Genomic DNA, 23507 nt, shown 5'->3' on the forward strand with positions numbered 1-23507 from the left:
GCAGAGGGTAAGTGATTTGCCCAGGGTCATATAACTAGTAAGTGTCTGAATCTGGATTTGAACTCAGATCTTCCTGACTCTGACTTGACCCACTGTGCACATAGCTGCCTGTTCTGCTTTTCTGTTGAGGGTAGTCTTAGGAGCAATGAGTGGACGCCTCAGAGAGGCAGATTTTAGCTTGATGAAAGGAGAAGCTCCCTATGATGCTGAGCCGGCCAAAAATACAAGGGTTCCCTTAGTGATTACAGGCAGACTTCGAGCAGACTCTGAATGACCACTTGTCAGAGATATTGCAGAGGGGATCCCTGTTCACATCCTGGTTAGGAAGGCTGTGGGTGGCTTCGGTTATAACTAGCCTCTTTCACAATTCTGCCTGAGCCCTGCCCTGCTCCCCTCTCACCCTGACCTGAGCTTCTGTGAATCTATTCTTGCTCAGCTGGAGAAGTCCCTTCAGTCACATCCCTCTCTCCTCCCTCACTGCGATCCTTTGTAATATGTTGTCAGAATTCCCACTTTTTGCCCTTCCCTTCCTTCCTGAGCCACATTTCCTTTCAAGGACTCTACATCTGTCTTTGCTATGAACTTTTGGAAATCTTCACTCCTAAATACTAAGGTATGTGTTTGACTCTAGCCAGCACTCCCTTCCTTTGCTATCATGAATGCTAAGCTGACACGGTCACTTTCTCCTAAGGTGCCTGCCAATTTCACATCTCAAGACAGTTCCTCCTTATCCTTCCCCTAATTCTCACCACCAAGTGTCTACCCCCAGGTTTGTGGGTTTCCTTACAGGTGTAGATTACCCTCCTGACAGGCAGTACCTGCTCGCCCACTCCTTCTGTCAGAACTATTTCTTTTGAATGAGGTCTAGATCCTTACACTGCTACATCATGGTCAGGAATTACAGTCTTTCCAGCCTTAGGGGTGTCTATGAAAGTACTTTCTTATATTAAAATGTCAGGTTCACTCTATTGGCTACTCATACTTTGGACCTTGATTCACAGACATGTGAGGTTATGTAATTATCAATGCCAAGCTAATTCCAGTTAGATTATAGACTCTCTGAGGGAAGGATTAAGTCTTTTTTGTTTTATTTATTTGTCAAGTCATTTTCATAAGCATTTATTATTCACTTACTATATGTCAGGCAGGTGCTAGGTGGTGCAGTGGATAGAATGCTAGGCCTGGAGTCAGGAAGACTCATTTTAGTGAGTTCAAATCCAGCCTCGGACATTTATTAGTTTTGATTCTGGGCAAGTCACTTAGCCCTGTTTGCCTCAGTTTCCTTATGTGTAAAATGAGCTCAAGAAGGAAATGGCAAGAAAACTCCAAATGGGGTCACAAAGGGTAGAACATGACTGAAAAATGACTAAACGTTCCAGGCACTGTGCTAAGTCTTGGAGATACAAATATAAGCATAAAGACAGTCAGTCCTTTAAGGAGTAAACTCTCAAAGAGCTTACATTCTAATGGGGAAGACAACACATAAAGGAATCTGAAAGTGTGTGTGTATGTGTGTAGGTGTCCAGATGGTAGAGAAAGAAGCTTAGAGAGTTAAGAATAGAGTCTAGAGAGGAAGGAAGGAGAGAATAGGTTGCCATGGGCAGTTTCCTTAAGATGGAGGATGAGGTCCACTCACATGCTATGTACCTACTAAGTATGAATTGTGCTAGGCTCTGGGGGCTCCAGTTTTTTAAACTGAATTATTCAAATTTCATTTGAGAATTCTTTCTATGTAACATCTGTTGATATCATTAATAGGATTAAAGATGTGGAAGGGACCTTAGAGGTCATCTAGTTCAATACCCTCACTTTACAAAGTAGGGAATTGAGACCTAGAAGAGGTAAGTGATTTACCTAAGTGGCACAGCTGGGATTTGATTCTTTGTCTCCAAACCCAGAAGAGCTCTTTCCAATACACCATATTGTTTCCTTAGTATCCAGATTGACAGCTCATCTGGACATTCCCCCCCCCCTTCAAATTTCAGCTCTAAGTTCTCTTGATAAACTCAGTAGGTCTTTCCTTCTTCATGAGATGCATTGCACCCCCGCATTCCCATGGGGTTGCCATTGTACAATATGGTCCAGAAAAAGAAACCCTGTTCTTGATCCCCATTTTCATTGCTAGCCAGCTGCTCACTTCCTACAGTCTCCCTTTGGTTTAGCAACTTCTCTCTAGGATGACAGTGAAGAAAAAGGAAGCAAGTCTGATCCCTCAAGATCTTTCTCAAAAATAGCAACAGAAACTCCCCAAAGAAACAAAACCACCAGAAAGCCTCATAAGAAAATGAGAGAGAAAATCACCAAAAAACGATGAGTAAGCCAAAGAAGAGTTCTCACTCAATGAAAACAAAGTTTTCATTTTCTTTCAAATGTTGTGAACTTTAACTGGAAAATGAAAATTCCACCTATGCCCTCCTAAGCTTTATTTTCTTAACCAATACCTCAAAGTCATTAACAAGAAATTGCAAGTGTTTTCTTAATTTCTACATAAATTAGTCCTCATCCTTATCCCAGAATCCATCAGGGATAGCTGAGCAGTGGGAAGAACCAAGGTGTGTGTGTGTGTGTGTGTGTGTGTGTGTGTGTGTGTGTGTGTGTGTGCGCGTGTATTTTTCTCATTTCCCTTCCTCCCTCGCTTTCTTCCCTAGCCCAAGGCCATCTTAACCCCAGAGGTACTCTCCCCTCTTGCCTGAGAAGGCTGCTGAACTGCTCACAGGGCTTGGATGAGATGGAAGTCATCAACTCCATTCCTTGTGATGAGATGGAGGACCAGCATTATTATTGGCTCTGCCACTACCTCCTGCTTCTATGGCCTGAGGCACCCTCCCCCCCCAGCACCATCATCTGACCTACTCATCCATGAGCTGATACATGTATCTTTGTCATGGGAGGTCATCACCCACAATCTCGTGTCTTACTTCTCTATTCCTTGAGTAAGAGTCATGGAGCATCTGCTGACTCCTCTTAGTCCAATGGCTGTCTCTTCTCCAAAAGCCCAAGTTCCGCCTTCTATCTGAGTAGACTGCGGCTTACTCCAGTTGTACAGAGTGTTTTCTTCTTTTTCTCCTTTGTTCCATTCTCTTCTCAATACCAACCTTCCCCATCACTAGTTTTCCTTCTTCAAAAGCTTCTCAGGATCTTTTTTTTTTTTAACCTGGCCACTTCCCTAGATTATTCTTTTCATCTTGCGTAGGAATTCTTTGTCTTCTCTAATAACTCAAAGCATAAAGAGGTGCCCCTCGAGCCCTTTCACCTTCTTCTCTAGCAGGACAATCAGCTTGTATTTACATCACCCATCACTGTTGATCACCCCCAGGTGGGAAGATACACACAATCCATCCCTGCTAAGTCACTGGGACAGTTCTCCTTGAGACCATACTTCTTTGTCCCTATTTCTCTTAATGTGTAGTACAGCTGTAGATGAAGGGAGTGCCACACAAAGAATGGAAGGGATGGAGATGAGGGGTCAGTAGAGTGAAGCATAGATGACAAGTCTGGAGACAAAGACAGCTGCCCTAGCCAGGAAAGACAGAGTCCAGTGACCGGCCCCAAGGTTAATTTATCTTGCTTAGATGAGTATAGCTGTGCATGTACCTAAGAGATAATGAGGGCACTCTATAATTGCCATGACAAATTGACCTCTTCACTGTTTCTGTTTCTCTGGGAGCTCCGAATTCTAAGGGGCTCCAGGGAATGTTATTTTTAGGCCTGTTTGGCTGCTCTTTCTTCCCACTTCTAACCTCTGCTAATGTTAGGTGTTATTAAGTCACACTGATTTGCATGACTTAAGCATCAAGCTTAGCCTCTTTTGACAGGCACGTACCCCAGAGAAGCAATATTCTAACACATTTTACTTGTTTCTTCTTACTTCTTTTGCTGTACACATTGCCTGGGAGCTTTTGGTTATCCTAAACATTATCAGTCCCTTCAACTATTTATCACACAACATTGGCTTCAGACCAAGCACTGTCCTGGTTGCCTTTCATTAAAAACCGATTCCAATTTGTCAATTTCCTTTAAAAAAAAATGGGGCACCTGAGATCAAATACGTCTACAAAGGTAGAGATTTTGACTGCATCTGTAAGTACCCTGTATGATCATGTGTACTGGGGGAAGGAGGTCTATAGGTATGTATTTGTGTGTGTCTGTTGTGTGTATGTATTAACATGGGGTACGTATATACACTTTGCATTCTTATTAGTCAGAAATGCCAACTTACTCCACACGACCAAATCTGCTGATGCCTCATCTACTCCCCGCGAGTTGGTGGCCAAGCATGTGTAGCTGCCAGCATCTGAGATTCGGGTGGGACTGATGAGCAGGCTGCCAGACTCCAGGAGAGTGAAGCGGGGTAACTGAATGGAGCCACTAGCCAGGATCCGCTCACCTGCAGGGAGATACAGAAGAATATGCAGCCAGCACAATCCCGGATTCCTATTTCGCCTGGCACTGCCAGGTTACCCCAAGATTGAGAAGGACATGGAGAGAAACATAGCAGGAGAGTGGATTGTGGGCAGGATGACCTAATATTCCTTTTGTATATCTAGTTTGTCTCTATCTTGCCTTTCTCTTCCAGAAACACCTCAGTCAATTGCAGATTCACAGTCTCATAGCTGGAAGGGACCTTAGAAATTATCTTTATCTAGTTTCATTTTATAGATCAGGTAACTAAGGCCTAGAAATGTAGAAAAATGATTTGCTCGAGGCCACATAGCTAAGTTAATGGTAAAGTGAAGACAAGAATCCAGGTCTTCTAACGCCCAGTTCAGTACTGTGTCTACTATATAGCACTTGCTTCTTAATAGATAAATATTTCTCATTCTTTCCTAAGCACCGGTGCTCAAATTCTAGATTCCACCACTGCCTTCAGGCCCCAGCACCTTCCTTCTCAGACTCTCACAAACACAGACAGCGCAGAAGCAGCTGACACCTGTGAATCAGGGAGAAGCAAATGATTTTGATGAGTTGATGATGGGCATCTTTAAGCTGGATGATTCAGGAAAAAGTCACCTTGGACAAGTGTCTAAGCTTTGGATGGTGGGACAAACAGACAGAACGGAAGCATTGGGGAGGGGACAAGTGGATGAAGTAGAAATGATGGCCCTGGAGAGGTTGGGAAAGGTTCTTTGGCAAGGGAGACCTAAAGTCTTACTGACTTGCCCTAAGGTTATCTCTGTCTGCCTTTATGAGTGTACCTGTATGTGTGCACATCTGGGAGAACGTATTTGCTTATGCAAATATCCATGTGTGATATAAACTGAAGTATCCCTGGATAGATGTGCATTAATAGATTTGTATATGAATGACAAAAGGCTTTAATTAAGGGCTTACTATGTGCCAAACATTGTGCTAAGTGCTGGGGATGTAAATACAAAAGCAAGACAGTCTCTTGTTTCAAAGAGCTCATCTTCTAATTGAAGGAAAGAACACATAGAGCAGAATTCAACTGCAGGAAAACCGGCAAGGTCTGGTGGTCCTGTGGGTACAGTGGCAGGGCTCTGGTGGTCCTGCGGGTACAGTGGCAGGGCTCTAGTGGTCCTGTGGGTATAGTGGCAAGGCTCTGGTAGTCCTATGGGTACAGTGGCAGGGTCTAGGAGCCCTTAGGGTATATCCCAGACAGCTGAAACGATTTGCCCCAAGTCACAAAGATTGATAACTACAGAGCCATAATTTTAGAATCCAAGTCTCGAAAGCCTCAGTCTTATATTTTTGTTGCTATAACCCATTGCCCATATGCCCCTCCTGAATATCATCCCTTTTACCTTTTTGCCAAGTGATAGCTGGCCGGGGTGCCCCAGATGTCTCGCATGCCAGCACCACAGACATGCCATCAATCACTGTGCTGTCCAACGGGCCTCTGGTGATGTTGGGGGCAATGCCTTAGGAAAGAGATGGACAAAGTGCTTAGTAAGACTCCATTTGGGTTCCCCCCCAGCTGGGGGACGGTAGTGACCCTAAGCCCTAAGCAGACAATCTCCTATTTGCCCCTCTCCCATTTTGTTATTTCACTCATTCATTCAACAAACATTTATTCATGCAGTGCATCATATTAGGTACTGTTGCCTGGTTCCTTTGCAGGGAAGCAGGAAATCCACACCAACATATCCCAATAGCCTTTGAAATAAACACATTTTTCTAGTTTACCCAATGCCTTTCTAGTTAACCTCCCCTGTTGAGGTTCATTGCCAGGAAAATGAATGATATCAATCATTTTCTCTTATTTGTTCACAGGCCCCAATAAGGGGAAAGATCCAGACCTCCCTAGGCACTTAAGACCTGGCATTATAACTGACAAACCCATCCCAACAGAATTTTATTATGTTCTTCACAAAAGTGAGAAACTGCTAATCATACGTAAATTGGGATTTATTATTATCGTTATTATTATTGTCATTGTTGTTACTCTTTCACTAACCTCATCTTCTAACGAATACTTCATTGTCAAGTTTGATCCTGGCTCTCAGAAAACTATGCTGGCCAAGGGCAAGCTCTGGCAAGTTTGACTAAGCTGAATGGACCCACCATTTGGTAATGGACTATGTCTTGGGTGGTTCACCCTTAGCCTACCTAAGCCTGGAGAAGTTTATCTTTGAAAAGTTGTCCAACAGATAATATGTGTGTGTGTATATATATATATATGTATATGTATATGTATATATATAATATAATATAATATATAATATAATATATAATATATATATATTTTTGGTGTGGGGGGCACTGCAATTCATGAAGAATCTTAAATTGAAGTAGGGTGGAAGGATTGAAATACTGATACAGTGACATGGACACTAGTGAAATCATAGATCTTTTGACAATTTGGGCGAATGTCATGAGAGATGATTATTTCTTTCATATTAACAGTCAATTATTAAAACTAAGGAGACCCCAGTTTTTTTTCCCTTTCCTATTTTCTTGTCCAATCTCTCAAGGACAGGGCTGATGGAAGATAGAATTAATATCCTCCTCATTCTGGATATTGCTGCTCTACCCAACTAGATCTAAGGTGAAACTCCTTTCTACTTAGGCTTGGGTGGAGGATAATTTCTTTGAATAGACTTCCTAAGACTGGGAGTAATTTAGAAAGAAATGACTTAATCAAAGCTCAAAGCTCAGGTCTAGCCCCAGGTTGTAATATTCATTCTCTCATTAATTGTTAACCAGTCAAAGTTGATTGTCACCCCTGAAAACACCCCTCTTCCACTGGGCATATAAGCTGTGAGCTCACTGCCATGATTGTCTTTGGTCTAACAGAGAGATGGACAAATGACCATCCTTTTATTAAAATGCTGGCATTATTAATAAAATGATTAAATTACTCAGAAATTATAACTCTCAAACCTTTTGAAATGCCACTGTTTCACTTTTTCATTTAGCCCAGTGAATGCAATAGGTGCTTAATAAATATTTGCTGCATAACTGAAGTGTTTAAGTCTATTAGGATGATGAATATTAATACTTGTTGCTGATAATGTAAAAAAACTACCATATTTCCAAGCAGTCAATTGAATGGCTTCATTCAATCTTTTCCTTAGGCAGAAATTTGTAATTCTCTCCAGAAGGTAAATGAATGGTTTTACCATCAGTATGATCATCTCTTTCAATTTAATTTGATCCATCAAGCATTTATTAAGCACCTACTGTATACAAGGAACTGTGCCAGGAACTGGTGATACAAAAACAAAAATGAAATAGCCCTTGCCCTCAAAGAACTTATATTCTATCTTAGGACTATAACACATACACAGAGGAGCAAATGTGTGTGTGTGTCTATGTGTGTATATATATATATATATATATAATATATATATATATATATTATACATATATATATATATATACGTATATATATATATATATATAATACATATATATATATATACGTATATATATATATTATATATATATATATATATACACACACACATACATACAGAGAAGCAAATTCGAAGTATATGTAATACATATAAATACACATACATCTATGCACATACATATATATATATATAGGTATATGTATATCTATATATCAATCAAACAAAGTAATTCTGGAGGAGGAGATGCTGTAACAGCTACTAGGATATCAGCAAAAACCTCATCTAGGATGTAATGCCCAAGCCGAGCCTGAAGGGATCTAACAATTTTATGAGGTGGTGGCAATGAGGAGGGACTGCATTTCAGAGATGGAGAACAGCCTGTACAAAGTCATGCAGGCTTGAGATGGAATGTAGAAGGAACAATGAGCTCCTTTCCCTCTCTAAAATCAGGCCCAGGCTAACAACATGGTCAAGGTCAAATGGAAGCCAAGACCCAACATGGATAAAATCAATGTTTTCATCATCAGCAAACAGTATGATGAGATCTTTGAACAAAACCCACGTTCTCCTTCCTGGATCCCTTGAGGTCAGTGGGGTGTTGCCCATTGACACCTAGATACATTGCTATAACATTTCAGGTGGTAAATACTGCAATGAGTTGTCAAAGGAAGCCAGTGAATGCTGTTTTCATAGAATTATAAAATTTTTGAGATCATGTAGACCAAATTCTTCATTTTACAGATGGGAAAACTGAGGCTTAGAGATGTTTAAGTGACACATAGCAGGTAGATGGCAAAGTTGGCACTCATCCACCTCTCCTGACTCTCAAATTTTACAACACTGTCTTATTTTCAAAATAAAATAGGGTGTCTAAGATGGGGTATGGAGGAGGGAATGGACAAATTGCCTCATTAAGGTCCCTTCCAGACGTAGGATTATATAACCTTGTAGCCCAAGGCCTACATTGGACAACCTCTTCCAGTAGATGTGAGTAAACCCCTACAAAGAGAGAGCATCCAGAGGTGAGCTTTAAGGGATTAGATACTTCTTGAGTGATGAAAATTGGGAATGGGGCAGCAGTAATGCTTAGCAATTTATGTCAAAATAAAAATAATATTCCACATTTATGCAGTGCATTACAATTTAAAAAGTGTTCTCCTAACAACAACCTGGAGAGGTAGAGGGTACAAATATTATGAACATTTCACGGATGAGGGCACTGAGGTCAAATGCCTTGCCCATAGTTACATGGCTAGTAAATGGTAGATCTGGGATTCAAACCTAGGTTTCCTTATTCCAGGTCCACTATGTCATACTGCCTCTCAAGTTTAGGTTATTATACAAGCCACTGCACAAATGATTTGGTTGTCCATGGAGTCCATCCTGAGGGTGTCTAGGTTGATGACATGATATGTTAAACTTTTCTCAAGTGAGCTCTTCATCTTTGGAAAAGCTAAGACTTCCCTTCTCCCTCTCCCACAACTCAACTTACTGGTGACAGCAAGGTAGGTAGACGTCTGTACTTCTCCAGCTGAGTTTCGGGCAAAACATTGGAACATGCCCGTGTCATCAGGCACCAGTCCACTGATCTGCAGGCTCCCATCTCCATGCAGTCGGAACCTTGACAACTTCTTCACATCAATGACAGTGGCATCTTTGTACCAGGTGGTGACAGGAGATGGCACACCTACGTGGAGACAGTAATAACTACAGCATATCCTCTGTAAGCTATACTTCCACTTAGGGGCTGGGTTCCCAAGTGGGTGACTACTGTGCAGGTTCAGAAGTACTCTATGGGTTTGCAATCCTAAAACTCTAACTTATTATATAACTAATTATATAATCTATAATAATTATAACTAATTATATAACTTATAACCTAAGCCCCCATTGGTGCTCTTACCTTTAGCTGTGAGTCCATATATACAAATAGACCAAAATAAGGCATTTAGATGGCATAGTAAGAAATAAGATTAGCTATAAAACATTCTCTCTGTAAACCTGAGGTGCACTGCTACAAATGCACATAATTTCAGTGGGAACTGTGGGCACAAACTTAGAGTCTGCTGGTAGTGAAGCACACATACAGGGAACACATGGGGCCAAGTCAGTTCATGCCTCTGAAATTTCCAGGTCCCAACATTCTTTCTTCTTGTGGTGTCCTCATACTTCCCTCCCTGGGCACAGTGTCTGTGCTGGGAAGGTCATTCAGTTGGACTCCCTGGGCCTTCTCTTCTCCTCAGCTCAGCTCTCAACTGCCAGGGCTAACTTCCTTGAATTGGTTTTCTCTCTTCTCTGTTGCCAAGGGTCATGCTCCCCGAAGCTGCCTTTTGCCCTAAGATTCTTTCTTCTTCTTCTTCTTCTTTTTTTTTTTGGCCAGGCAATGGGGTTAAGTGACTTGCCTAGGGTCACACAGCTAGCAAGTGTTATGTGTCTGAAGTCGGATTTGAACTCAAATCCTCCTGAATCCAGGGTCGGTGCTCTATCTACTGCACCACCTAGCTGATCCAAGATTCTTCCTTCTTGCTGGATGTTATATCTCCTGGATGAGCAGCTCTGCTTCAATATTCCATGGTTGATTGGGGGAAGAAGACATCTGCTTTGCACACTGGTCGAGGTTCAGGAGTTACATTCCACAAAGCTGCTCCGTGCCTCCGGGCTGGTGAGCTTGCTTTTTAAGGGCCACCAGGGGTATAACCAATAAACATTCAACTCTAATTACACCAGGAATTCCAGCCCTTCACACTTCATGAAGGCATAACAGGATGTAGACCCCCCCTTTGAACTTCATTGAACATATTAATGCCTTCCTATTTCTGCCCCTTCTGTGATTTCAACAAATGGGTCAGCCCTGGATGGAATTAGGGGCCAACTTTCTACCCCTCCATCTCTCTCACACACATATTCCACTTGGATATTTGATTTTATATACATTTTAATTTTTATATTGATTTTATATACATCATCTCATTTGGTCCTTTATAAATTCTGGAAGTTTCCTCTATCATAGATGAGGAAACTGAGGCTGTAAGAGATTCAGTGACTTGTCTATGGCCATAATCCAGTCAATGCCAGGAGTGGCATTTGAACAAGGTTCTTTCAAGAAGAGTCCACACTCTCCATCACACCATACTACCTCCTCCTATGGGGTCTTCGAAGAAGAAAGGGAGGAAACAAACATTTATTAAGCTCCTGTTACATATCAAGCACTGTGCTAAGCACTTTAGAAATATTAACTTATTTGATTTTCACAACAGCCCTGGGAGGTAGGGGCTATTATTACCTCCATTTTATAGCTGAGGAAACTAAGACAGAGGTTAAGTGACTTGCCACGGGCACACAGCGAGGCTGTGCCTGAGACCAGGTTTGGACTCCTGTCTTCCTGACTCTAGGTCCAGCGCTCTAAAGACTGCACCACCTAGAAACATTTTTGGCTTACGGTACTTTTGGGCTGATGCTTTATTCTATTTTGGAGACAATGCAAAATTTTTTTATTCCCAAAGGTGGTAGCCAATGATTATATAGGAATATGGGTGGAACATCAGGCAGACATCTGAGGAAAGATAGAATTTGAATCCCATAGGCTTGGGATTGACTTGGCCCAGAGTCCTTATTTCTTCTGTTGTTGTTCAGCCGTTTTTCAGTGGTGTTTGTTTGACTCTTCATGACCCCATTTGGGGTTTTCTTGGCAAAGATACCATAGCGGTTTGCTGTTTCCTTCTCCAGTTCATTTTACAGATGAGGAAACTGAGGCAAACAGGGTGAAGTGACTTACCTGGGGTCACATAGCTAGTAAGTGTCTGAGGCCAGATTTGAACTCACAAAGTTGATCCATTCTGACTTCAGGCCTGGCACTCTATTCACTGTGCCACCTAGTTGCCCCTTCCTTATTTCTAGAGTCCAACTACCCTAAAATACCTTTGGTGGTCCAAGTCTACTCCCATACAGTCTGAATGCAGCTGGTATTGATCTATTTTCTCCCCTGCCCCCCAATTCACTCACAATTTTCTCCTTTCTCTTCCTAAGCCTTTCTGGTAGGGATTTGCAGTGTTTCTTCATATCTTCATCTGTCACCTGCCTATCATTCCACTGGGGAAAAGCTGTGCCTAGCTCTTTGCTCAATACCATAATATTGTCAATAGCACACACTGCGCCTTACCACTATGCCTTTTGTATGGTGTTATAAAGCTCATCTGCCTTTGGATTGTCTGTTGATTTAGCTACATCTAAAGAAGGAAAGGAGATGTGGGAACCAAAACAGCATGAGAATTCATCATTAACTTGGGGAAGACAGAAGAGGTGGGAAAGTGGAGAATGCTGTCTTGGTGACTAAATAGAATGGCTAAGAACCCAAGGGCTGCTCTATGAGCTACATCTTAGAGTAGACACACCTAAGGCCTTAACCCTGCTGGTGCTTTCCCCTCTCGACTAGTGTAGCTCTGATATTATGGTAATTTGGCGTTGTCAGTGACTCTGAAATTATGGGCAATTTGGCTGTCAGTAGCCTCAAAATTACGGTAATTTTGGCTCATTTGTAACCCTGAAGTTACCATAACTTGGATTGATTTATAGCCCTGAAATTACGGTAATTTGGCTTCTTTGTTTTCCTAGGTGCCTGCTGACGGCCAGATTGATTTCTTTCCTAGTAATATGTCCACTTCAGGGGGACCTCAGAGCAGCAGACACAATTCAGCAATGGAACAATTCAGCTCACGATGAGGAGTGGTGTTCTTCCTCTTCCTCCCAATGCACTCATGCCCATTACCTTTGGCCTGGCAGGGTATGTCCACCACCTTCTCCATCTCTGCTGTGATGTGTCTCTCTGGCTCCTTAATAAACTGGGGTGGCTCTGGGAGGGGGAGAAGGAAGAAGACAGCATTGGAGGCCTGGCTCCTTTTGGGTTGGCCACTCAGTAGGAACCCAGATGGATGGGAAGTTACCCTGCCCCCTTCTGCTCCCCCATGCTTCAGGCTAAGAGGGTGCTGTGATGCCGGTGGAGTGTTTCCTCCCCCCCGCCCTTATCCCCAGCCCATCTCCACGCTGTGTGCTCACCCAACACAGAAAGGACAGCACCCCGGACCACAGACGGGACACTGCTGCTGCGGAGGACAGCCTCACACTCATAGTAGCCAGTGTTGCTGCCTTTGGGATTCAGGATAGTGAGCCGTCGGTTGTGGTCACTGATCCCTCCCGACACTGGCACTCCGTCCTTCTTCCAAATGATGTGCAGTTTGATCAGGGGCCTGGCAGGAGGCAAGGGAAGCAGAGAGGCTCATTTGCATAAATCTGCATAGGTTATGCAGTAATTTGTACCTGAGAGAATTGGACTTTTAAAATTCAGTTAAACACCTTAAAAGTTGTCTCCTGATATTTCTCTTTTCTATTTTCCCTCTCTATTTCCCTTACTCTGCAACCCACTGAATATGGAGGAGAAGGGAAGGGAGGGGAATTGAGGGGAAGACAGAGAAGGCATGAGAAACATGGATAAATAGGAAAGACACACCAAAAGTGAGACACACAGAAACAGAAAGAGATACAGGAGCGTACACACACAAATCCATATAATGAAATATACATACATGGCCAACAAGTAAAGAACAAATTGTGAGATCAGTCCAGTTCTCTCCCCACCCCAAAATATCTTTCCTTGTATTTTCTTTTGATGTGGACATGGTATTTTTCATACATTATCTTATTTGATCTTCACAACAATCTTGGGAGATAGGCTCATAGGAAAATCACCCTAGAGGTTATCTCATTCAATACCTTCATCTCACAGGTGAGGTCCGAGAGAAGTGATTTTCCTAAGGTCATATAGTAAGTGGCAGAGTTCAGATTTTAAACTTAAGACCTCTTATTTCATGTTCTTTTCATTGAGCCACAAAATATTTTTATTTCCACTCTTCAATGAGGAAAATGAGTCTCAGAGAGGTTAGTTGATTGAATCATGACCACATATCTAGTAAATTTCAGAGCTCTTTCCACAAAATACCCTTTCTCCCCATCCTGTTTACATAGGCCTCTCAGACTCTGGTTTTCTATAATCTTTGTTCTAGTTCCTTCTGGGCTATTCAGAGACATGCAGTTATAATAGATTAACAGAAGCATAGAAAAGAGACATCAATTAGTGTTAGATCAGGAGTGCCCAGTAGAACAGTGGAGTGACCTATCGGTTCTAATTCTTACCTACAACATCACTAATGTGAAAATATGTTTCATAGGAATATATATATATGTATAGCCTATATCAGATTGCACACCATCTTGGGGAGGGAGGTGGGAAGGGAGGGGGAGAAAAATTTAAAACTCAAAAGCTTATGGAATGATTGTTGATAATTCAAAATAAGTTAATTAAAAATAAAAAAAAAAGAAGAACCATGGAGTCAACCATGGTAAGGAACATAGGAAATTTGGAAGGTCAGTGATCAAGTTTGGGGAGGAGGGGACAGAGGAAATGGTTACTGACCTGGCATTGGCCACACATTCCATGGTTACCTCTGAGGTCCCAGCCACCACACTGGTATTTTTGGGAGGGATGATGATGGTCGGGGCAATAGGATCTGCAGGGCCACCTACATCTGGGAAGAAGGCAAAGTTAGTCCAAGAAACAGACCAGAAATTGCATCTATCTCTTAGCCTAGTCTTTGGGAGCTGAGATCACAGAGGTCTAGGAACAATAATAATGAAAGCTGATATTTATATAGTACCTTAATGTTTGCAAAGTACTTTTAATACATTTCCTCACTTGATCCTTCCAACAACTTTGTGAGATAACTACTGTTATTATCCCCATTTTACAGATGAGGAAACAGACTCAGAAATTAAATGATTTGCTCAGGGTCATGTGGCTAGTGTCTGAAGAAGGATTCCAACTCAGGTCTTCCTAAGTCTGGTGCTCTACCCACTATTCCTCCAGAGGAATGGGTGGACTAGAACAATTGGTTCCTATGGCCATGAAGGCAGGTGAAGTCATCCTGACTTCTGTCTTGCCACTGGACTTCAATGACTCTGCAAGACAGAGTGAGGCAAAATGACTCTGCACAGCCCCGCCTCTCTTAAATCCAATTCATGCACAAGTGAAGACATCACCCCCATGACCTCAGCGGTCCTCTTTGAAAACAAAAGATAAACAATAACACCCACTATGACATACTTACTTCTTAAATGTGAGAACATGGTGGTATCATCTCTGGGGAAACACCAATAAGGTATTAGGGAGAGGAAGGGCTGGAACCATGGCAGTTGAAACCATGGATCCTTGTTCTTCAGCTACCAAATGAAGTAACATATTTACAGAGTTTTGCAAACTTTGAAGCATTATGTAAATGTTAGCTATCATTGTTTGTTGTTGTTATTACTGAGCCCTTCCTGGCAATGAGGACGGTACTCTAATCTCTGTTATCTTCCAGATTTCACATTACTTTGAGCACGTCACTTTTATCTCTCTCTCTCTGTCTCTCTCTCTCCTCTCTCTCTCTCCCCATCTCTCAATTATGGGCTTGTACTTGGCAGTGAGAAAGCATGTTGTGACAGTCAGTGTGTACATGTACAGCGTGATCGTGGAAGAAAGACCCTGGATCCTGGGAGGCACAGTACCCTAACGGGATTGACATAAATTTATTTCAGGGGTCTCCTCCCTGGTGGTGTCACTGTGGAGTATGGTATTTGTTGGCATTTGGCTCACTCCAATGTTATAACTTGTGCTGCTTCAGAACCAGTCTACTCTTTGCACCAGAATCGAGGATGTAAGAAATGATGAAGGCTATGGCAAACCCAACCAAATGCTGTTTTATCTTAATTGTACTAATTGGGCTCATTCCTTGTTTCCCATCGTTGGAAAATGGTGTCCAGACATGGGCCCTGGTTCAGGCATGGGTAACAAGCTAATTTTCTCTTAGATGTGAAAAGAACGTGAGTGCAGGGGCTACTGTCATTCATCTCTATCTCCCCAATGTCTAGAACGATGCATTCCATGCAATAAACCACAGGGTCACATCAGTAGTAAGGGTCAGAGTTAGGATGTGAACCCAGGTTCTCTGAATTCAAATCCAGCCTAGCAACACAGATATAGACTAGAAGGGAGCTCAGAATCCAACCTCCCCATTTTATAGATCTGGAAACTGAGGCTGAGGGAGGTTAAATAACTTGTTCAAGGTCAGGGATTAAGTATTACAGGTGAGATCTGAACCATCTTAGCAGCTGAATCAATATTGGTTGAAAGAACAGATGGCATCATCTGCCCCACTCCTTCTACACTGCTGTCTACAGGCAGGATCAGATTGCCTCCCCAGAGGATAAGTCACATTCCCTGGAGACTGAATTCAGAGGAACAGCCGTGGCCTGGCACTCTGGACATATGTTTGTCCTGCTTTGAAGAGGTTGTCAGGCCCCGTGTTCCAGCCTTCCTGGAAAACTCAAGAACAGGAATAAAAGTAAAAAAAAAATGGAATAAAATGACAGGAGAATAGAAAGGAAGAATATAAACTAAAATAATTACAACAATATAAAAGCCTCATGTAGGGGCTGTAAAAAGGGAACAGACTGAAAGCTGAATCCATAAAAGGGTTCTCTCAGCTGTATATTACTTACAGGGATACGTTCAGGCCTAACCTGGAGCGGCTAATAGAACAAGGGAGTAAACAGAACCAAGAAGATGGCTAGCTCAGACATTATTAAAAAATACAATTGCTGTAGGAGGACTCAGGGGCCATAATGTTTGTTTTTACAGAGCTGTGGATACCTTTCTGCAAGAATGATAAGAGCAACACACTCCCACGGCGTACGAAGACCCCCGTGTGGGGCTCTGGGGGACGTGGAAGGAACAGCAGTGGTCTGAGCCACTGGGACACACTGTCCTTTGGGGTCAAGGGACAGGCCTCCTGGAATGTGCCCAGAGAGTGGTGAGGAAATCAGACATTCCCCTCTCAAACAACTGTTTGGGACAGTCATGGGGACTGAGTAGCCCTTTGTGCAGGGACCTGTTCTTGGCGCTAAAGCATTGTCTTCCCCACTAGGAGAATTCCTTGGGAGCAGGGACGGGCTTGCTCTTCTAGTGGTATCTCTAGGACCTAGGTCCAACAAACATTTCTTAAGCGCTTACTATGTGCCAGGCAATGTGCTAAGCAGTGGGGATAAAAAGAAAGGGAAAAACAGTTCCTACTCTCAAGTGGGGTCTATTGCGGGGAGGGGGGAACGTTCAAACAACTCTGTACAAACATGATATATACAGGATAAAGTGGAAATAAATCACAGAGGGCAGGCACTAGATTAAGGGGGAAAGGCTTCGTGTAGATGGTGGGATTTTAGCTGAGACTTGAAGGAAAGCAGAGAAACCAGGAGGAAGAGAAAAGTAAATACTAAATATAGAAAATAATTTTCAGGGGGAAAGGCACTAATAACTATGGGTGGGTAGGGGCATAAATCAGGATAAATTGGAGGTGGCACTGGAGCTAGGCTTTGAAGGAAACTAGAAATTTTATACAGAAATGAGAAGGAAGTGCATTCCAGACATGGGGCACAGCCCGGACAAAAGCATGGCTGTGGGAAATGGAAATTCATGCATATGGATCAGTAAAGTAGACCAGTTTGGCTGGAATATAGAGTGTATAAAGGAGAGCAGCATTATACTAAGCCCCACAAAAGGCAGGCTGTAGTTAAATGGTAAAGCGTTTCAAGGACAAACAGGATTTTGTATTTCTCCTAAAGGCAAGGGGGAGCCATTGGAACTTCCTGAGCTGGGGAGTGACAAGTACTTTTGAACCTCACAACAACCAAATGAGGTAAATATTATTAGTATTATTTTGCATTATTTTACAAATAAGGAAACAAGCTCAAAATAGTTTAATTACTTTCCATTAAAAGTACTTATCAAGTCATGTTATGCTAGTGTCAAAGGTGGGATTTGAACCCACAGCTCTCTCACCTCCAAGTTCAATGCTTTTACTTTTTATACCACAATGACTGGGTTTCCATAGGACAGCAGAGGAAGAAAAGGCTGTACACATAGTTTGAGGCAAGATTTCAGAGGGTCCCAAATGCCAGCATAAAATGTTTAGATTTTATTCCATAGGATACAGTGAGTAGGGGAGGAATATTGAAAGCTTATACAGTTATCCATGACACATTGCAACTTTCCCCATTGTGGTTTCGTTATATTGAGGGTTGGCATAAGAAATTAAATGACAATTTTGGGGGAGTTTTGTGGAAGCTACAAATGACATGCAAAGACCAGCAGATGACATAGAAAAACTTCAGAAACTCAGAAATGCATAACATATATGTATAATATTGTATAATATCAACGCATATTATCTTTTAATACTATAATAATTCAGACTTCTTCTCTAGTATGAAGGGAAGGCCAAAAGATTTTACACAGGTTTTCCAGAAGGATATGGAAGGGATAACTGTACATAAGTGGGGAAGAGTTTAGGGTTAGGAAAAGGGGAGGGGAAATAACATGATGAGAGTAGAATTTTGAGAGCGCGAATCGGGCAGTGGTATAAGCACGGGCTGGAGAGCGAAGAGACTGAAAGTGGAAAAACCAGTTAGATTGCAATGGTCCAGGCAGAAAATAACTAGGGCCAGTTTAGGATATTATGGAGTGGAAAGGATAGAAATGAGAGGCATTATGCAAGGAAGAATCACTGGGTTTGTTGACAGTCTGACATTTCCCTTTCCCAGCAAATCTGAACAGTTTTTCACTTAATGGTACTACTGAGAAAAATAGAAAGGTCAGAGGGGGAGGCCATTTGTAGGGAAAGATGAAGAATTCTCTTTTAGCTATTTTGAACTTGATGCCGTAGTGGGAACCAACCATCAAAGCAGACATGTCTGTCTGGCTCGTAGTGATGTGGAATTACAGCCTGTGAGAGAGATTAGAGACGCAGACATAGATTTGAGACTTATTCATGTAGACGTGATGGTCAAAACCACAAGAGTAGGTGAGACCAAAGAGGGAAAGAGAATTTATGGAAAAAAGCAGAGGGTCAAGGATTAAGTTTTGGAGTACAGTCACATTTAGGGGATGAGAGAAAAAAGCAGAACCAATGAAGGAGATAAACATGGAACAATCAAAGAGGAAAAGTGGCATAAAGCAAAGGCAGAAGAACATTCAAAGAAGGGGGTGGCTGAACAAGCATTGAATGCGGAGAATTCAAGGAGAATGAAGACTTAAAAAAGATTCTTTTTAGGAGGTCCCTAGTGACCTTGGAGAGAGTAGTTACAAAAGAATGGTGTTGCCTCAGACAAACTGAGACCTTGGAAAGATGTTAGCTTGAGAAGGCCAAGGTCTCCCACTGCGTCCGGGGCCATCACCAGTTGTCCTGAGCTATGTCTTGCCATTGGACTCAGATGACTCTGGAGGACAGAGTGAGGCTGGTGAGTTTGCACAGCTCTGCCTCACTTAAATCCAGTCCACTTGCAAGTCAAGACATCATCCTCCTGATGTCATCGGTCTTCTTTGAGAATGAAGGATAAACAACAAAAACAATCTGTGAGGGGTAAAAGCTAGATTGAAAGAAAGTGAGTTGTGAGGAAGTAAAGGCAGTGAATATAGATTATTATAGAGAAAAAGAGGAGAAATAGGTGATAGGGAAGGACAGCTAGATGGTGCAAGTGGATAGAGTGCTGAGTGCTGGATCTTGAGTCAGGAAGACTTGAGTTAAGATATGGCCTCAGACACTTACTAGCTGTGACCCTGGGCAAGGCACCTAGCCCTGTTTGCCTCAGTTTCATCATCTGTAAAATGAGCTGGAGAAAGAAATGGCAAACTAGGCCAGCATCTTTGCTAAGAAAACCCCAAATGGGATCAGGAAGAGTTGGACATGACTGAACAAAAGGTGATAGGGAGCCCAAGGGTACAGCAGGATCAAGGATTTTTCTTTTAAATAAAGGAACATATTTATATGTTCTCTATTCTATCCTCTACCTAGGTCTAATCATGCTGAATAAACTCCAGTGACTCCCTATTACCTCTCAAATCAAATATAAAATTGCCAACCTGATTCCAAACTAATTAAAAATCTGGCTCCAACTTACCTTCCCTCTCTTATTATGCATTTTGTTCCCTCCTCATGCAACAAACTGGCCTTCCTATGGTCCCTTACGTGCAGCATTCCAGTGCCTTTGCATAGGCTGCTCCCCGTGTCCTCATGCCCCCATTCTTGGAATGCGCTTCCTTCCTATCTCTGCCTCTTAGCACTCCCAGTTTCCTTCAAAGCTCAGCGCCAACCGAACCTCCTATACAAGTAAGGCCTTCCTCTAACTGCTACTGCCTCCTCCCCATGCCCAATACCTCATATTTATTTTGTTTATGTGTGCATATGGTATGCTCCTTTAGAAAGCAAGCTCCTTGAGGGCAGGGGCTGCTTCACTTATGTCTTTGTAACCCCAGTGCCTAGTATAGTGCATCACAAATGCTTAATAAATGCTTACTGCTTATTTGCTAAAGGAAGAAATTAAATATGAACTCCTCATTAGTATAGTGGTGAGTACCCATGGCAGTCATGTGGGAGACCGGGGATTTGATTCCCCAGTGGGGAGACGAAGCAAATTTTTCAATGATTTTGGAAAAACATGGAAAGACTTTCACAAAATAATGGAGAGGAATAAGCAGAACCAAGAGAACATTGTATACAGTAACAGCAATATTATTTTAAGAACGACTTTGAGAAAAAAAAGAAAAAAAGTGACTTTGAATGAATGTTATTTTGATTATTATAAATACCCAAATTAACTATAAAGGACATACGAATAAAGATGTGATCTGCATCCAGAGAAGAAACTGATAAATAGAAGCATATAGAGAATAATTTTACACACACACACACACACACACACACACACACACACACACACACCCCTATTTGTTTCTAATGGTTGCCATCTCTAGGTGGGGGGAGAGGAGGGAAGAAAAAAAAGAAATTTACATGATAGTTTTGTTGCATATTTTAAAGGAATAGCAAGTTGTACATAGTAAATTTGCAGTTTCATGTGCAATCATCTTCTTTTGTTGTACTATGTATGGAAATGCTTGTTTTATTCCATAAATTAAAAATAAAATTTAATAATGAGAAAAAAAGATACAAAGATAACATACCTGACTAAATGTTATTAGAACATGTTTCCCTGCAATGGGGATAGGCTGTTCTGAATAATTTCTCTTCTACCTAGTTTTCCTCCTGACCAAAATTAATGTATTTTTGAGATGTTTGGCCCAAGGGTAAGGACACAGTCAGATTTTAGAAAATAACTTTTCCTGGGGTAAAACCAACTGACCTGTTTGAGGACTCAACTGGTATGAATCTGTTTAATTTGAAATGCTGGCTATGTACAAGGTACTGTGTTAGCTGCTGGGGGTTCAAAGAGAATCAATCTAAAAACTGGGAAAAAACCCCCTACAGATTCCTGAGTCTAAATATTGAAATCCTTTTCAGCCCCATTTCTCATTATTTCCTCCCACATACACTGCATTCCAGGCACACTGGAAGACTAGCTCCCCCCAATATCACTCTGCTCCTCTCTGAGTTCTCTATGTTGCAGGCCATCTCTCAGGCCAGGAGCACACTCTCTCCTCATCTCCGTCTACTGAAATCCTTCCAGGCTTAGTTCAGATGGAACCCCTTCCATAAAGCCTTCCTTGATCTCCCTGGCTAAAAGTATTTAACTTAAATCTCCACTCTCTCTCTTTTTCAAATTAACTTAGAACACTTTTTAGTCTCTCTTTTGTCCCTATTATGTGTGCCACTACCTTAATATTATATACTTTATTTGTTCAAATAGCACCCATGGCTTACTTGCTCTTCTTTGTACCCAAGGCCCTCAAAAAAGCCAGACCAGATTTGAAGTAATCTGTGGGTTCACATCTACTCAGAGAGCCGTTCAATTCAACAAATATTTATTGAACTGAATATCCATTGCACTCTTTAAAAGCCGTCATGGGACAGGAAGAGAATGTGGTGGTATAAGGAATCCAGAGAGGAAAAACACCAGAGATGGGGTAGCGTGTGGTACAGGAGTTTTTAACCTGGGGTCTGTGAAATTGTTTTTTAAATTTTTTGCTAACTGTATATAATTGGTTCCCTCTTATATAATTGATTTTATGCACTTACAAGCATCATTCTGAGAAGGGGTCCAGAGGCTTCACCAGACTGCCAAAAGGGTCCATGATCAAAAAATGGTTGCAATGGAAAGAGTGCTTAGCATTAGGGAATCTAGGCTGGAACCCAGATTTAGGCAGTTATTAGCTATGTGGCTGTGGACAAGTTATTTAATTTCTTTCAGCCTCAGTTTCCTCATGTATAAAATGGGGATAGGATCACACACACTAACTTCCTCACAAGATTGTTCTGAGGAAAGTACTTTGTGAACCTTCAAGTACGAAACGTGAGCGATTATCATTAACCCGTCAACCACGAAATGGGTAAAGACAGAGTGACTTTGATCATGTGATGGTAGCTCACCCAGATCCATGGCTCCTCTAGCTTGAAACTCATTTGAGATTTCATTGAAGCCTCCTTGTCTTTGGCAGAAAAGAGAAGGCTGGGGAGTGTGTCATGATAACCCAGGTCCTGCCAGCAGCAATGACATGGGCAAAAGTGTCCAAATAAATTTCTCCCACAGTTGGGATTGTGAAGTCAGCATAAGCTGGAGCCTCAGAGATTTACTGCAAATTAAAGTTGGCCCTGAGCCAACCAGTACTGGCTGGGGGTGGGGCAGGGGAGGTGATGCATCTGAATTCTAAGCCATTGATAAGTCCACACAGGGTCACAGCAAGAATGTCAGACCTGTGGAAACCTTGGGCTTCTGTGATGACAGGAAGTCTGGGGCACAGAGCTATGCATATGAGGAATTTGCATATATTCTTATCATTATCAAGCAGAAGCACAGTTGGACATGCTCTACTCAATGAAATAGACACAATCCCGGGAGAACAGGCCACACCAGGCTGCCTTTCCAGGAATTGGTGACAGCATACATTATCACCACGGGAGAAGGCTGAAGTTGGGATAGAGGGTGGACTGGCCAGAATGGGCTACCGCAGCTGCTCTGGACAGAGAGGAGAGGTAGAAGAAGAAGGGGAGGAGGGAAAAATATAGGGGGAGAGAGAGAGATGGCGAGGAGACAGACAGAGTTGGTAGTGGGAAAAGCGATGATTCCTCCTTGTAAATTGGCAGGCAGTCTGGAGGATTTCTGTCACTGACAGGAACAGGGTTTTGAAGTGTAGTCATTCGTGGGAGGAGAAATTAGCTAAAAAAAAATATCGGCTGATTCTGCTCTCAATCCAACACAAATCACAGAGTGGGAGAAGGAGGCAAAGGGCGCTTGGAACTGGGAAAACAGAGAAATCTGGTTTGCAAGTTACAATAGGAGTGCCTGCTTTATCCTTGTGCCTGTCAGTTGGGGTTTGAGGGGTTTAGGTGGGTTCTCCTACCTCCTTTGAGTTGTTGGAGGGCTCCGGGGAGGAGAGGCAGAGCAGAGAGATGTTGTGATGGTTGCTTTTCTCTTGGGGCAAAGTTGCCTATGACAGCTGAGCTGGGAATACCTACATTCCATCTATATTTGGGTGGGAGGGTATAGCTGTTTAACTTCCCATGGAAAGCAGGCTCTGATGCCACCCAGGAACTGAAGAACAGAAAGTACTATGGGTAACTTCACTCTCTTCTATTCACTCCTCTCCAGGGTCAGCAG

The 23507-nt window shown here is 42.3% G+C and overlaps 1 protein-coding gene across 1 annotated transcript in view; it reads right to left on the reverse strand.

The window, feature by feature from the left end:
* Nucleotides 1-23507, reverse strand: part of SDK2 (sidekick cell adhesion molecule 2) — a 453394-nt gene that overhangs the window by 127360 nt on the left and 302527 nt on the right. The window contains exons 6-11 of the mRNA XM_021002493.2: nucleotides 14284-14395; nucleotides 12870-13060; nucleotides 12583-12666; nucleotides 9310-9504; nucleotides 5763-5879; nucleotides 4220-4387 (exon numbers count right to left, since the gene is read on the reverse strand). Coding sequence (XP_020858152.1) covers nucleotides 4220-4387; nucleotides 5763-5879; nucleotides 9310-9504; nucleotides 12583-12666; nucleotides 12870-13060; nucleotides 14284-14395 — 867 coding nt within the window. The remainder of the gene's footprint in view (nucleotides 1-4219; nucleotides 4388-5762; nucleotides 5880-9309; nucleotides 9505-12582; nucleotides 12667-12869; nucleotides 13061-14283; nucleotides 14396-23507) is intronic.

The sequence above is a fragment of the Phascolarctos cinereus genome, unplaced genomic scaffold (assembly GCF_003287225.1).
Source record: "Phascolarctos cinereus isolate Bilbo 61053 unplaced genomic scaffold, phaCin_HiC Scaffold_5;HRSCAF=322, whole genome shotgun sequence".
NCBI classification, from domain to species: domain Eukaryota; kingdom Metazoa; phylum Chordata; class Mammalia; order Diprotodontia; family Phascolarctidae; genus Phascolarctos; species Phascolarctos cinereus.